General features: G+C 34.0%; 1 protein-coding gene across 1 annotated transcript in view; it reads right to left on the bottom strand.

Moving 5' to 3' along the window:
- Positions 1–2699: 2699 nt before the first annotated feature.
- LOC132726932 (uncharacterized) overlaps positions 2700–16193 on the bottom strand; it is a 140483-nt gene continuing 126989 nt past the window's right edge. The window contains exons 41-48 of the mRNA XM_060712346.1: positions 12748–16127; positions 11074–11388; positions 9217–9336; positions 8671–8815; positions 8064–8206; positions 4969–5051; positions 3657–4777; positions 2700–3327 (exon numbers count right to left, since the gene is read on the bottom strand). Of these exons, the coding sequence (XP_060568329.1) occupies positions 2997–3327; positions 3657–4777; positions 4969–5051; positions 8064–8206; positions 8671–8815; positions 9217–9336; positions 11074–11388; positions 12748–16127 (5638 nt within the window). The 3' untranslated portion in view covers positions 2700–2996. The remainder of the gene's footprint in view (positions 3328–3656; positions 4778–4968; positions 5052–8063; positions 8207–8670; positions 8816–9216; positions 9337–11073; positions 11389–12747; positions 16128–16193) is intronic.

Genomic DNA, 16193 nt, shown 5'->3' with positions numbered 1-16193 from the left:
TAGTTTATAAATTCGCGGAATTCTTTTCTGAAATATTTATTTGTCATAAAATCGCATGAAAACTCGTATAAATGTAAAACATCGTTTTCATTATCAGATAGTTAAATACATATTTAAAAGTTCAAATGAATATAAATGATATCCATCGTATTCACTGTTTGATGAATTAAAGCATGCTGTTAAATTACATATTTCAAATATATTAATAATGCTGTTGTGCCGTCAAATTTAATGCAAATTCAGCGCAAAGGCAACTGACTTTAAAAACATGATACCATAAAGATATCAAATATCTCCTAGGGTTAAAGAGCATTTTAGCAGCCCGAGAACTAAAATAACACCCGAGAGACATGTGTTTTTCCCATCTTTTAATTCTTATTTTACCGAACCAACATTTTAATGTTTGCTTTTTTTGTTGTTGTATTTTTTTTCACCGCTCCTAGAGCCTTTCTGATTGCGTCCAGGGGAGAGAACTAGAACAATACGTTTACTTAAGTCGATATAAATTAATAGCCTATGGGGAATATTGCTGAAATATCGAATTATTACCGTGTAATATTAATTTCTGGGAGTTATTTATACTGTTAATGGAAGTGTACCATGTGACTTAGAAAGTTGTACTGTTACAGGTTAACAGTATTTCTAACAGTTTAAAATCTGGTCACATGCTCTATTTCTTAAAGAGAATAAAATAAAATCATCATAAAAATCACCACGGTTATTGTTTGGGGTTATAAAATAAATAACACATACGTTTGTGAGTAACAGTAACAGAAAACACATCCCCCGATAAAAAAAACTGTTACCCTTTGGCTAACGCCTTGGGCAACAGTATTTTTCTCGGGATGATAGTTTTACTGTTACCCACAAACCCATGTGTTATTTATTTAATAACGCCTTTTGACGTCAAATGAGGCTATATACTCAGTAGTAAAACGTTTACGTGAGGTATAATAATTCATTATAATTTCTGGAAAATTGAAGATGACATAAACAACAAATGAGATTGACTTGAGTGCGGATGTCTCAGATGGCGTGAGACTCGAACGGTAAAATTGCTAATAATATTAAAAATTCCGGATACATTAAGGTCCAGAATTCTGAAAATATATAATTTTAGTTTGTTATATCGATCAGCTGTGAACACGGAGAAAAATTAACTTAGAAACATTATCCCTAGTCCCGTCATGTGAAAAACAGTCAGTGGTTCAACGACTTATGAAAAAAAGATTGTCTTCAAATGGCACGAACGGTTCAGGATTGCAACACTTTATTATTTTGTAAAAGAGATTCAGGTCCGACGTAGATTATGACAAACGGTTAACGGTGCAAGGTATTGTAGAGCAACTTACTCTTTTATATTACAAGGTGCAGCGCATCCTTACAGACGTGTTAACTATGGGTATATATTCTTAAATTTTAATGCAAACACAGGTGGTGGTTATGTCGAAAACGTTAACCGGACACTAGACCTTGACATTAAGGTAACGTCGCGTGACTCAACGTTGACGTCGGCGTGCTTCAAGTCTTACATAGTACTGTTTTTCAATGTAAAAATCATCTTATCAATATATAGTTGCAGTTGGAAATACGACACCATGACTGGTACGGGACTGCTGTGGCTGATAGCTATGACAAACTCTTGTTTTTTCTTTCAAAGTCTGCGATATATTGCAAACAACCATTAATACACGGCCATATAACTGGACAGACTTCTTAATCAAGAGTTTATTAATACAGTACAATTTTTTTATCTGATGTAAAAACAAGCTACTGCTTGTTTGTAACGTCACTCTTCATTGCATATACATGATGTCAATTTATATATACAGCTGATGCCAATATGAAATTATTTTTGTTTTTTCATCAGATATATATTGTACAAATGAATTTAGGAAGTTGGGAAGTTATCATTATTCTTCATTTATTATTTATTAGTAAAACGAACATTGCCAAATCATATTAGGCAAAATTGCGTGATCAGTCAGAAAAACAGTCAACAACAAGACGTGATTGCAATGAATATATTTTAATACTTTAAGCCATGCAAAGAGTTAACAAAAAGGAATATAAAAAAAGAAACAAAAATAATTCTACATACAGTACATTCGATGTTTTGATATTTGTACTGCTAAATGTTGAAGGAAACATTTCCATCAATTATATTCAAAGTTTCAAGATGCTTTTAAGTATAGAAATATGTTTCAAAGATCTTTATCAACAGTAAACGGTAAATTGTATATAAATGAATCATAACATCTACAAATGATAAAATATAGCATTATTGCGATAAAATGAACTCCTCTATGTGATTAAATGTGAAAATGTAAATAAAAGGATTGATAATGAAAACAACATGATTGTAAAAGCCATTGAGAGAAATTTCAATATGTGTATATAACAAAAACAATTTTATTAATCAAAAGTCTATTGAACCCCCAAATTGATGATATTGAACCCCCAAATTGATGATATTATAGTGTCCAAACAGTTATATACTGGCTACTTTTGAATTTTGGCAATTAGATAAAGTGACTAAGTATAAAGCATGGGTTACAAAATGCCACTAAAATCACCATTTTGCTACTTTAATGACAACTTATTTCACATTAAGATGATAAGCATTAAACATGCTCTAAATCCATTATTGAAACAGTATAAAACACTTGTTTGCCAATGTTTTTTGGGTTTTTTTAAGAAGAGAAATATCATTTCCAGGGTAAATATGTCTTTAAAATACACTGTAGCAAACCTCTAACATCATGAATTTAAACAAACAATAAGACGATTTAAGCAACGTAATTCTAAACATCTGGATCCGCTACAAAGAGGAAACATACAATTTATGCGTAACATTACAGCTTTAAGCGTCTTTAAAAATGTCATATATGTGTTTTTGTGATATTAATAGCACACAATTTACTAACTTCCTTATTCTGAGATTCAGAGCACAGTTGTGAAAGAGAGTTGCTTTTCATTGAATCTCCAGTCACACATTAGTCTTCATCTTCATGTGTCTTCAACAGCGGCTGACATTCCGGTTCAACGTTTGACTTCACTGACGGACTTTCCAGCTTTGCTTCCATCATTTCATTAGGATTTGATTGCTGCAAATTAACAGGTTTCAATGATGGTTTAGAAGATGTATCTAGCGCTGTTGTAAATGATGTCATCGCAGAAGCATTAATGGTATCGGTATCGTCGAGCAATGTTGAAGCTCCTTCGGTACGTGTTCGATAGGATTCTAGAACTATTGAAGCACTTGTTGAAGGCCGCTCTCCGTCCATCTTAAATGCCTCGGTTATCTCTGAGTTGTTAAGATCCACCCTACAAAACAAGAAAGCAGGCTGAAATACGCTATCACCAAATTTCAAATCAAATCGAGTCTCTCTGACTTTGTAAAAAGCCTAAGAAACCAAAGTATTAATGCCGGAAAATTTTCAGTCATACATTGTACTTGCAAAATACTTAAATCATTGACACAAATGTTCGTTGGTAAAATTGCTTGGGGAATTCGTTCAATTCAAAACTGTATAAAAAACGCAGTTAGTCAAGTGCTTTAGATTATGTTTATTCATGTTAACATTCCAAGAAAATAACTTATGTTAAACTAGAATTTTTTAATATTTACTCTTTACTAACTTTGGTTGACTTACATGCTAGGTATGCTATATGTTTTACACCTTTTCAACAGCTTCCATAACAGGAACGATGCCCCTCCAATAGCCGGTATTGAACTTAATAATATGGCCATAAGTTTTGGTATGTTGATGTTACATTGATGTTCGTTTATCAAATCTTCACAGTCAAACATAACAGCACATGGGTTCCATTGGCATTCATCTGTTTCAGTCTGGCACCACTGACCCTCATATCCAGGATAACACACGCATTGGAAATCTGTAAATGATGTTGATCGTAGTATGTCGTCACATACAACACTCCCCTTTGGACTACAGTGACCATAAACACACGGATTATTAAGGATAAACAATTCAACTGTAACAGATGGTGTAAAAGTGCCATCAGCTAGTTTTGCGATGAATTGAAGACTCATGTTGCCACTGACCTCTGGAGAAAATTTGAAACTAACGTCATATGCCTGTAAGCTTTTATATATCTTTGATGATACATTCTCCAATTCAATTGAAGAGCTGTCTGTATTAACAAGAGCGTATGTTGAATTTCTTAGAGGATTAAAGTTCTCTTTGACTTTGAACTCCTCATCGTTATCAACATCTGCCAATAAAATAGTTCCAACATCAAATGACGTTGATCGATTTGCATCGAGGATAAACGTCTTAATCATGGAAGGCCGAATATCTGAAAAGATTGTACCATTTGAGTCTATGAAGTACCTATCCGTTCTGTCTGGTACTCCTGATATATTTAGGGTTATTATTTTTTCATCGACAAGAGCTTCTTCAAACTCTGGGAGACCAGTCTCAGTAACCTTCACAGTAATAGAATCTTCGCCACTAAAATCTTCGTAAGGTGTACAATTCAAAAATCCGCTTGTATTGTGAATTTCACAAACCATGTTTAATGGGTACTTTGTTATTTCAAACTTGAACGTATCGTTTTCTAAATCGACAGTTTTTATGTGTAGTTCACTGGTAGTATCTTCGTATAATTGCAAATTATCTGTTAATAGAGTTGGTGGGTTATTTGGAAATTTGCGAGATATTTGAGAAAGAGCAAAGGTCCTTGGAGACATGTACATGTATGGTGATCCCTTCTTTATCACGGAAGATGTTTCTGTACTAGCGTTGCATATCTGAAAGTTAAATACGTTTTTGTAAGTTCAAGAATGACAATATGCACATAATTATTATGTAGTATTTAATATGTTTGGTTTGATTCAATTGTAAAAATGTTTATCTAAAATGTTTCTAAAGCAAATGTCATGTGTTTTTTGTTCATGAAGTTAAAATATTTATTCCAGTTCAAGACAGTGTACAACATTACCTCGGAAATATAAATATGAGAAGTAACCACAGCAGTCAAATGATCTCTGCATCCTTCGTCTACATGAACCCACTGCTCCTTGTCTAAAATAAATTGAAAAAGAAAAAATGTATTAACTTTAAAAATCTAGTTTAATAAATATAATTTCTTACAAGCACAAATAACTAGAAATGTGTCCAAAGGACACGGGTGCCCCACACCACACATTTTTTGTCAACTACAAACTCTAGGTTAAATATATTAAAGGCTACATGTGACATAAATTTGACATTGCAATTATTTTATTAAGTCAAGGGCAAAAACTCTAATAAATACTGAAATAATCCATAAGCAATTCACCAGGTGCATAACTACACATGGTGACCAACATTCCTGTAAACATTCAGACTCAAGGTAAAATACTATTTGAGATACGCACAAACAAGTTAAAAATTGCAAATTAAAAATAAGTCAAGGGCAATTACTTTAACAAAACTGAAAGAATTCACATGTAAAAATCAACGAGCACAGCCTCACATGTTGATCACATTTCTGTTACAGTAAAGTTTCATGATTCTAGGTGGAATAATTTTGAGGTACGCTCCACACAAGTTGAAAATTGCAAATTTTTTATAGTCAGTCAACATAGTCAAGAAAAATAACTCTACAAATACTGAATAAATCCACAATGAAACCCCAAGATGTACAACTACACATGCTGGCCAACATTTCTGTTTATGACTCGAGGTCAACGAGCGACACAAGTTGAAAATTGCAAAATTTTACTAAGTCAAGGGCAATTTTTCTACAAATACATAATCAATCCACATGAAACCCGATGTGCACAATTTCAAATGCTGAGCAACAGTCCTGCAAAGTTTCATGACTCTAGTTAGTTAACTCAACTTAGTCAGCAAAACATTCTATCAAATATTAAATAAATCTACAAGTAAACCCAAGGTGTATAACTTCACGTGCTGAATATCATTCATTTATAGTTACATGATTCTAGGTCAAATTGTTCTTAGCTAAGCACAATACAAATTGAAAACTGTCAATTTTAACTGAATCAAGGGCAATAACTCTGACAAAACTTTCTGATCCACATGCAAAACCCGAGGTGTAGAACTAGACATGATTATCGACATTTCTGTAAATTTTCTTGACTCTAAGCTCAAGCACATTAAGAGCTACATGCGTTGAGAACGTACATTCTAACATTTTGGTTTAATGTGACTATTCTATTGTTCTTAAAACATAAAACACCAAAGAAGGCCACATAAAACTAAGGAATGATTAGGATCTAAGACAATTTACTGTGACCTATTGTTCCCATCGCCACATAAACCCAAAATGCTTGCCAGGACGGACGGCCGGACTGACTGATATATAGACGCAGGACGGACGGGCAAGAGTTAACATGGATTTCACCACTATATTGGGGCCAAAAAAGACAAACATAAAAATAAAGATTCCAAGAAACAAATGCAATAGTGCAATATCTTTTATATCTTTTATAAATAACAAGAGCGCCCACAGGGCATTGGATCGCTCACCTGAAAAATAGGTCAAAAGGTCAAAGTGGAGCCCCTTTTCAACACAGAAGCACTATTTGAAAACAAGGGACACCTTAATCTTAACAATATTTGTAAACTGTCACCAAGGAATTTTTTTTTAAATTACTTCAAAATTGAACCAGTGGTTCAAATATTTTTTTAGATGTTGTTGTTTTTTTAATTTTATCTCTAGCAGTCATTTTAAACAGTTCAGTCTGTCACTAAGTGAGAGGTGAGAAAAGAAAAACAAACATTTGATATGGCTGGGGATTGAACTGTCGACCTCGAAACTATGGGACCGAGCAAATTTTGACCCTAGGGCTTTTATTGTAATTATTATTATATTATTATATACCAAACTTCTTAAGCACTCTTTTCATGCACATTAATACGTTCAGTGTAACCAAATAAATGATACAATATTTAAAAACAAATTAAAACATCAGTATTTCTCAGTCACAAATTCAATTCAAATGTAGTTTAAAAGTTAAAGAAAAAAGACCCACATAAAAAATAAAATACAAGTAAGACTTAAGAATTTGTTAAAAAGCGCCATTGGTAAAAAAAAATCAGTCCAAATAAAACCTCTTAAACAAGTTAGTTTTAAGTGCTCTCTCAAACACTGGTAGAGTTTCACAACTTTTAAGTGTTCTAGGTAGGGTATTCCAGAGTTTAGGGGCTGCCGTTACAAACGACGGATCACCATGAGTCACAGTAGGTGTATTTGAACAAACTTGGTAGATATCCACTAGAAGATGTATCATGCCAAATATCTATGCTCTAGCTCTTTTGGGTTTTCGCAGGAAGGTTTTTTTTGTTTTCATTATATACACATAAGGAAAATCAATGACCCCTGGGGCTTGGTCAATTTTGACCCTAAGGCATTTGTTTGAACAAACTTGGTAGACATCCACTAGAAAATGTTTCATGCCAATTATCTAATATATAGTGTTTTTGATTGTCACAAGGTTTTGGATTGTTTTTACTATATACATATAAGGAAAATTAATGACGCCCTGGGGCGGGATTAATCTTGACCTTAGGGATTTATTTGAAGAAACTTGGTAGACATCCACTAGAAAATGTTTTATGCCAAATATCTAAGCTCTGCCTCTTTTGGATTTTTACAAGAAGTTTTTACTATATATATATTGGGGCGGGTAAATTTTGACCCTGCCACTTTTTTTGAACAAATTTGGTAGACATCCACTAGAAAATGTTTCATGTCAAATATCTTAGCTCTAGCTGAGATATTTTCGATATTTCACAAGAAGATATTTTTTTTGTAAAAGAAAATCTGTTGCCATAGCAACCAGATTTCTTTATGAAATTTATTCTTTGAAAAACTTTGGTAGAGCTTTATGCAAGAAACATCCCTGCAAAGTTTCAACAAATTTGGCCTAGTGGTTCAGGAGGAGAAGTTCTTTAAAGAAATTGTTGATGCAAACACAGACGGACGGACGGTTGCACGGACGATAGAGACGGACAATGGGCCATCACAAACGCCATTGACATTGTCCTCAGGTAAGCTAAAAATAGTAGTTTTTTAATAATAGTTACCGCTATTCCAGAACATTAATGCAGGTTGGTTATCCGGATCTTTCTCACATCCATCGGGTACGGTTATATTTATCCTTATATTCTCGTATTCAGCCACTGGAGACGGCGATACAAAGAATGTCGTATTACATAACTTTTTAATCCTGGAAAACCAAAACTGTAAATAAATACTGTTGTAACGTTTTTTTTTTTTGCTTTTTTTTTTTAAATATATAAAACTGTTTTACAAGTAAATGCTTGTGCAGATTAACACAATAATAGATCCAAATGGAAGTCTTAAAAGCGTCCAACGCGGAAAGATGGGGGCAATATTAAAGGTTTGGCTTGTCTGAGTCAGTTTATTGACATTTCTGTAAGTTTTAGAAAAGAAATGTTGATGTTTATACGTTACAATGATCAGGATTTACAACTTTACAATACTATGTAAGCAGATAGGTTTTATTTGTTTGCATTAGATAAAACAGTACTTAATTATTGCGTACATATTTTTCCGTCCCCTGGTCGATGTATATGTACTGTAAACACATCATAATCTTGTACCATTCTATATTTTGTTTCAAGTGTGTTAAATCAGGAGAACAAACATAAAAGATGTCACCCTTGATACCTGTTTCTTAGAAGTCTAGTCGTTTTATCAAGTGAAATTTCCGGATCCTTAATGAAAGGTTTGTAGTCCACAGTAGCAGCACTTCCATAGTCGTCGGATAGATCTTCTTTTGTTAAAGTCCCTAAACTTAAACCACCAGTTATCACTGTTGATACATATACATCAAAACATATATGCCATGTTCATTTAAAACATTTCATACATTTTCAAATTAACATGAACTTTTTAACTATAAGTCTTATATAGAAAACAATTTTTCATTAAAATAAATGTTAAATTTAAATAATCTTTGTCTTATAATCATTTTCATTTGTAATGAAACGACTTCTTTTTCTTTTATATTAGCATCATGTCGATTTTAAATTTTAAAATAACGGCACCTTTAGCAATTACTGTTTTTTATTCTTCGAAAGGTCTTGTTAAACAATAACTGTAAAGCTACTTGACAAGTTGGTCAGTGACATTCCATTTAATAAAATGTTACGGTATTTTTTTTATCAGAAATGCATATAATATTTTGTGATCAAACAGTATTACATTACTTACGACTGGCTTCAATAGCAATTTGTGGTAAAGGTACTACACTAGCACTCCATTTATCTGATGATTTTAGTTTTGAAGCCATAACTTTCGTCTGCGTCCCGTTTAAGTATATGTCATTTAAACCTCAAATAAGCAAAATTAACTTTTGTATTTGTAACAAACACATTGTATAATGAGCTCTGACAATAAACATTAGTTAAAATTAGTTTATTTGTAAATTGACATATAATTTGCTCAACTTTATATGTCTGCCTTTTCAATAACTCATCAATGTTTAAGGGTTTCTTAAAAAAACAAGTCCGTGAAACAATTAATTTCTTGTATTGCATGCATATATGTGAACCATTTTGTCCTTTTCTTACATAAAATTTATATAAATACACATAATTTGGAAAAGTTTTCAATAATAAAATAACATCAATTAACAAGAGGGCCATGATGGCCCTGAGGTCGCTCACCTGTATATAGGCCGCCCCAACCCCCGGGGCTTTTATTTGCACAAACTTGGTAGACACCCATAAGAAAATGTTTCATGCTAAACATCTAAGCTCTAGCTCATTGGGCTATTTCAAAGAAGATTTTTTTAAAGTTTTTACTATACACATATAGTTAAAAACAATGACACGCCTGGGGCCGGGCCAGTTATGACCCAGGGTTTTTATTTGAACAAACTTTGTAGACACTTACTAGAATATGTTTCATGCTTAATATCTAAACTCTAGCTATTTGGGTTTTTTTCAAAGAAGATTTTAAGTTTTTGCTATACACATATAAGGAAAATCAATGACCCCGGGGCGGGGCCAATTTTGACCCCAGGTCTTTTATTTGAACAAACTTTGTAGACACTCACTAAAAGATGTTTCATGCTTAATATCTTAACTCTAGCTATTTGGGTTTTTTCAAAAAAGATTTTTTAAGTTTTTGCTATACACATATAAGGAAAATCAATGACCCCCGGGGCGGGGCCAATTTTGACCCCAGGGCTTTTATTTGAACAAACTTGGTAGACACCTATTAGAACATGTTTGATGCTCAATATCTTAACCATAGCTCTTTGAGTTCTTTAAAAGAAGATTTTTAAGTTTTTACTATATGCATATATAGGGAAAAATCAATGACCCCCCCGGGCGGGGTCAATTTTGACCCCAGGGCTTTTCTTTGAACAAACTTGATAGACACCTATTAGAACATGTTTGATGCTCAATATCTTAGCCATAGCTCTTTGAGTTCTTTAAAAGAAGATTTTTTAAGTTTTCACTATATGCATATAGGGAAAATCAATGACCCCCTGGGGCGGGGCCAATTTTGACCCCAGGGCTTTTCTTTGAACAAACTTGATAGACACCTATTAGAACATGTTTGATGCTCAATATCTTAGCCATAGCTCTTTGAGTTCTTTAAAAGAAGATTTTTTAAGTTTTCACTATATGCATATAGGGAAAATCAATGACCCCCCGGGGCGGGGATAATTTTGACCCCAGGGCTTTTATTTGAACAAACTTGGTAGACACTCACTAGAAAATGTTTCATGCCAAATATCTAAGCTCTAGCTCTTATGGTTTTTTAAAAGAAGATATTTAAAGTTTTTTCTTTCGGTTGCCATGGCAACCAGAGTTCTGCATGGAATTAAATTCTTTGAACAATTTTTAAAGGTGACCACCAAAGGAACATTCCTGTGAAGTTTGGATGAAATTGGCCTTGTGGTTTATGAGGAGATGTCATTTAAAGTAAAAGTTTACGGACGACGGACGACGGACGGACGACGGACGGACGACGGACGGACGACGGACGAAAAGCGATCACAAAAGCTCACCCTGTCACTTTGTGACAGGTGAGCTAAAAAAAATCAATGACACTTACGTTTTACACAAACAGTGTTTCCCTGTATTTTACTTTTCAAGTGAGAATATCCAATAGCATAAAGGGACTGATGTACACAGCGACCTGGTTCCATGTTAAAGAAAGCCTTTTCCTTCTCATCTGTTTCGGTAATGTTTTGCATTTCTTCTAATGTCATACCTGTAACGTTTCTAAACTCCATTACCGACCTATTTATTGCTTTCCTGTCAAACTCAATCTTTCCATGAACAATAGCTGATGATCCCGTTTTATTCTGACCAACTTTCACTGGTGGAAAAACGTCCTGTCCGTCTTTAGATGTTCCAATTTGCCATTCTGTCAGAAGTTGATAAAATGAATTAATCTACGTATATTAGTTAATAGTGTTTTGATAGAAATAGACACTGGAAAATAAATCACATTTACATTAAGAGGCGAGCTGTGGTTATTCATAAAATTTTCCGCTACCAATACCTCTCGTCAACCTTATTCGCTATGTTGACAGTTTAACTTTAAATCAGTTTTCGTTGCACTCAATAGATAAACAGATATATAAATTTTATTAACAATAGGTTAATAGGAAGGAAAGATACTTCGAGGGCAATGAAAACGCAAGAATGCCAAGCAATGGATGCACCCCAAACTTACCAACACAATTGTCAATAATTTCGAGTATCAACAGTAAATAAATGCAGTCAGAAGCAAACGTTAGTAAAGGTTTGAGCATGGAAATTTTATAAAATATTGAGCCACTTTTTCGAAAATTTCATATGCACAGAACTGAATACAATTTATGACAAGGGCTTGATCGGAACGATTCTTTTTACCCGTTTCCTTAATGTTATAGTCAAAATATTTTTGTTATCTCTTGTTTTTTTTCTCGGGCGCTTTGTACCGTAAATTTTCTTTCGTGAAGATGTCTCGGCTTTATTTTCAAGACAGTTATAGAAAATTGGTAATATTCATAGCAAACTAAAGAGATTCTGCTCTTTAATTCATTTTTAAACACTTTTATATGGTTTTGATAAAGTGGGTACTCATATACATCTTTTCTGTACTTATTTTAACCGCATTATAACAGGCTGAACACCGGTTATATATTTACATGTATCTAGTACATAATAGCTTGACAAACACACGATCCTTCATGTCTAATAGTCATTTTTTAAATGACCATTTGTATTAGCTTATCTTTTGATGGTATTGAACTATGGTTACAGAGATATGTATGGTCCTCGAATATAAGTATAACAAGACATACCATAGTTTTAAATAAAAAAGCTATTGAAAAAAAATGTAAAAAGTTATAACGAAGTCAGAACTATTACTAAATAAGGAATTGTTAGGTACGAAAATGCTTTCAACTAAACACCTTAATTCCACACAGACATTTATCACCTAATATTATCCTGACGATTTTAGAAATGAGCTCAGTAACTTTATTATTCATGTTTCATGAAAGTGATAAGTACTTAACTTGACCAAACGGATTGGTAACATTTCAAATAAGAAAACATACCTATATAAAATGAAAAGTTTTATTTACAAAATCTAAACATCCCACCAATTTTTACAAAACCACAATTGTCCAGTCACTTAAAAAGAAAACAGATCAACACTTTAAAGTTTTGCATCTAATGTAAAATGCTTAGAAAAAAGCGCAATGGCTTAACACTGTTTATTTATCGTACTTACCATAATATTCTACTTCCGAATCACCTCCTTGCCACTCTATTCCTATTTCTGTTTGTGTAGTCGTCCAATATGGTGTATCTTCATCTGCAGAAACATATGAAACATTGGTGTACAGTGGGGCAGTTGTGGCACCAGATGTATCCGGTGGAAATAAACTGACTTGAACTTTACAGCTTTTCGTTATTGATAAACCGGCAGTATTGATCGTTGTCACTTCTACTACATAGTTTTTACCATCCCTAAAAGTGCCATTTTGTAACCTGAACGCCTTCTTTGTTTTCAAGCCTACTGAGGTACTATTCATTACAGTTTCATTATTAGAAGAATCAAAGACTCGTACAATGTAAGATTCAATCTGACTTATATCTTCGGAACAGTTCCAGTATGCACCGATTGTTGAACTTGATCCCAGATATTGTGTTGGTTCATCTTTGCTATAATCAGGATCTATACATTTTACATAGTCACATTCCGGTGGCGTAATATCTATCTGGACGGCATTGGAATACGCAAATGATTCTAAACCAGCGTAATTCACGAGCTTCACGTTCAAATAAAACGCTGTGCTGTTACACTCTAAATCACTAGTAACATTGTTACATGGATCATCAATACTACTAGACTTCATATCTAAACCTTCTAAGTCAAGAGAAATAAGTCCAAACCCATCATGAAGATTTTTGTGTGAACAAGGCTGTTTACAAAGAGTCTGACATAATCCTTGACAAGGGTAGCAATATTGTGTATACAGTGATAGAGGGAGCACATTACCGAATTCAAATTTACTGTCAGACACTCCAAGCCATATCTCCTTTACACTACTTTCTCCGTCATAAAACCCCCGGCCATGACGACACAGTTTAGCCATTTCATCTGGTATATCAATCTCGCGAATCACAGCGTGGCTGTAAAACGGGTTATAAATATCTGATATTGGTGGTTTGTATCCGTTTTCGTTCCAAATCAGTGTTGCTATTTTCATGTCACCAAAGAATTTGAAACCAGCTATATTGATTGTTTCCTCACCATCAATAATCAAAGTAAGATCTACAGTTGTCTCTAAATATTCTGATTTACTGTCTACTAGGATTGTCACCCTATGAAAGTCAGCTGCGTAATCAAAAGGAACGCTGAACCATCTTAATATGCTTGTGAACTTATTTCTAGCCCAAAACACATGATGCCAGTGTTTATTGTTTGCAATTTTATATCCTAGAAAATGCACTCCAAAGCCATATTCATCGGTGTCAAAGTTAGTGTCCGTACTAGATGTATCATTATCAGATGGTATAAAAGAGACAAGGTTTCTTGTAGTTGTGCTTGGTGTTGTTAATATGTTTGTGACCATAGCATTACTTTCAGGAACTTCGAGGCCCGTCATATTGTCAAATACACTTTCATCGAATTCATTTTCAACAGGCTTATCTTTAATTAAAAACGGAACTGCAACATTATCTGTAATGAAAGCAACGGTTGTCACAATATTTTCTCCTCTCGCAATAAGAGCCGTGAGACTATAATTACCTCTTTTTAATGTAAGTGGTTCAGAAACGATACTTGATTTTGTTATTTCACTCAAATCTGCGTTATAACCAATCCCTAAAAACGCTCCGGAACGGTTTACAATTACAAAATCTGTACTAAAATCGTCAGAAAATCCCTGAAATTTCATTTCATGAGCCACTGGGAAAAAATGCTTTTGTGAAGAACAATCGTAATCAACAAAAGTCGATGCAATCGCCATTAAGCCATGTAACTCTGAAGTTGAATTTTGGAAGGTATCCAAAGAGTGCCAATTCTTTGCAATTTTCACACTACCCATTAACGGGGCGCTTGTATCTACTAAAATAGACTTACTTAAAACATTTGTTAACAATTTTGCGCCATTTGTTAAAGTCAAGTTAATAAGGTATTCCTTCTGTGAACTTAATTCTAGCTGATAGAAAGCAGTCTTGTTATCATTTTCTACCGTTGTCTCAGCTATGGGGATACAATTTGAACTAGATTTCTGCTCAATACCGCATTTCTTGCATTCAAGAAGAGAAACCTTTGCTTTTACAATTCCAGATTCTTTATCATTAAAATCATGCCACTGTACCATCATTTCAGAATCAGAATCAGCAAATAGTACAGTTTCACTGCGTATATTATTGATAGAAAGGAAACCAATTTGTGGTGGAGATGTGTCTACGAGAATTTCTTCACTTGTTATACCAAAACACATTCCAGCTTCATCCTTTGCGATGATGGTAACAAAATATTTATCTCCATGTTTGAGTGTTAGGCCCGTTACCTTCTTATACTCATCTACGGCGACTGTTGATAAAGCTAATATGTCATAATCAGTTGAATTAAGATAAAACATAGAACACTTAAGGGTATCGTTTGTTATAACATTACCATGGCTACTTATTCCAATCATATAGTCAATAATATCAATATCTGATCTAAATCCTGTCCAAGATACCTCAACAGATGTCGTGGACGACTGATATTTATGAATAGACATTGTACCTGCGTTTATATCGTCATTAAAACCAACTCGTATACCGTTTGAATAACCTTCTGTATAGCTCCCTGCCATACTGTATGCTCGAACTGTGATGTAATATTTTATTAATTTTGAAGTTAGATTTAGGCCCTTAAAGGTAAATGAAGTATTAAGTCCGACATTGACAAAGAAATGAATATTTGATCTCGTTTGTTCATAACGTCTGTCATTACCGACAGAAACATCGTAATGGTGAATTGCTTGTGTAGGGTCTTTCGAACCATCACCAAAATTATCCCAATTTGCAGAAAGTTCTGATGTACTGTATTGATAATTCAAATCCTCTAAAAGACCATCTCGTACTAACCCGGGAACTGGTGGCTGAATTCGAACAGAGACACCGTCTGAACGTGCAATTTTTGTTCGACCTAAAAAGTCAACAGTTTTTATTGTAACAATATATTTCATTCCGTTTTCTAATGCTACCTCATCGTTATAGAATATCTTAGCCGCAGATGGAATAGATTGAAAGGCAAAAAGTACTTTTCCAGTCAGATCAGCCGCAGACCACATCGCTTCTTTGATAGGACAGAGATCTGAATATTTCCATTTTCCTTGGAGAAGATTAGGCACGGACTGGTAATCTATGTCGTCATCCTCAGCGCCATCGGTTACTGAAAGTACCGGCGACTGGCTTATGACAACACTGTCTGATGTCACTTCCGTTTTCAATCCGGCGTGATTGTATAGTCTCAAAGTCGCATAGAATATTGCCCCCTCGTCTAAAGTAAAACCGTCCACAAATATTATTCCGTTTTCTCCTAACTGGACTGGAGTGTAGTCAAGGACGTCTGTAGCATATGGAGCAAAACCGATAGACACTTCATACCTGTATCATTACCATACATATACATATTAGAAAACTGTACTGAAGTTCATACCACAATAATGAAAA

This window comes from Ruditapes philippinarum, unplaced genomic scaffold (assembly GCF_026571515.1).
Source record: "Ruditapes philippinarum isolate M1 unplaced genomic scaffold, ASM2657151v2 ctg23_1_1_1_1, whole genome shotgun sequence".
Lineage (NCBI taxonomy): Eukaryota > Metazoa > Mollusca > Bivalvia > Venerida > Veneridae > Ruditapes > Ruditapes philippinarum.
Note: the sequence above shows the minus strand (reverse complement) of the source record. Positions and strands in the feature narration are given on the sequence as shown.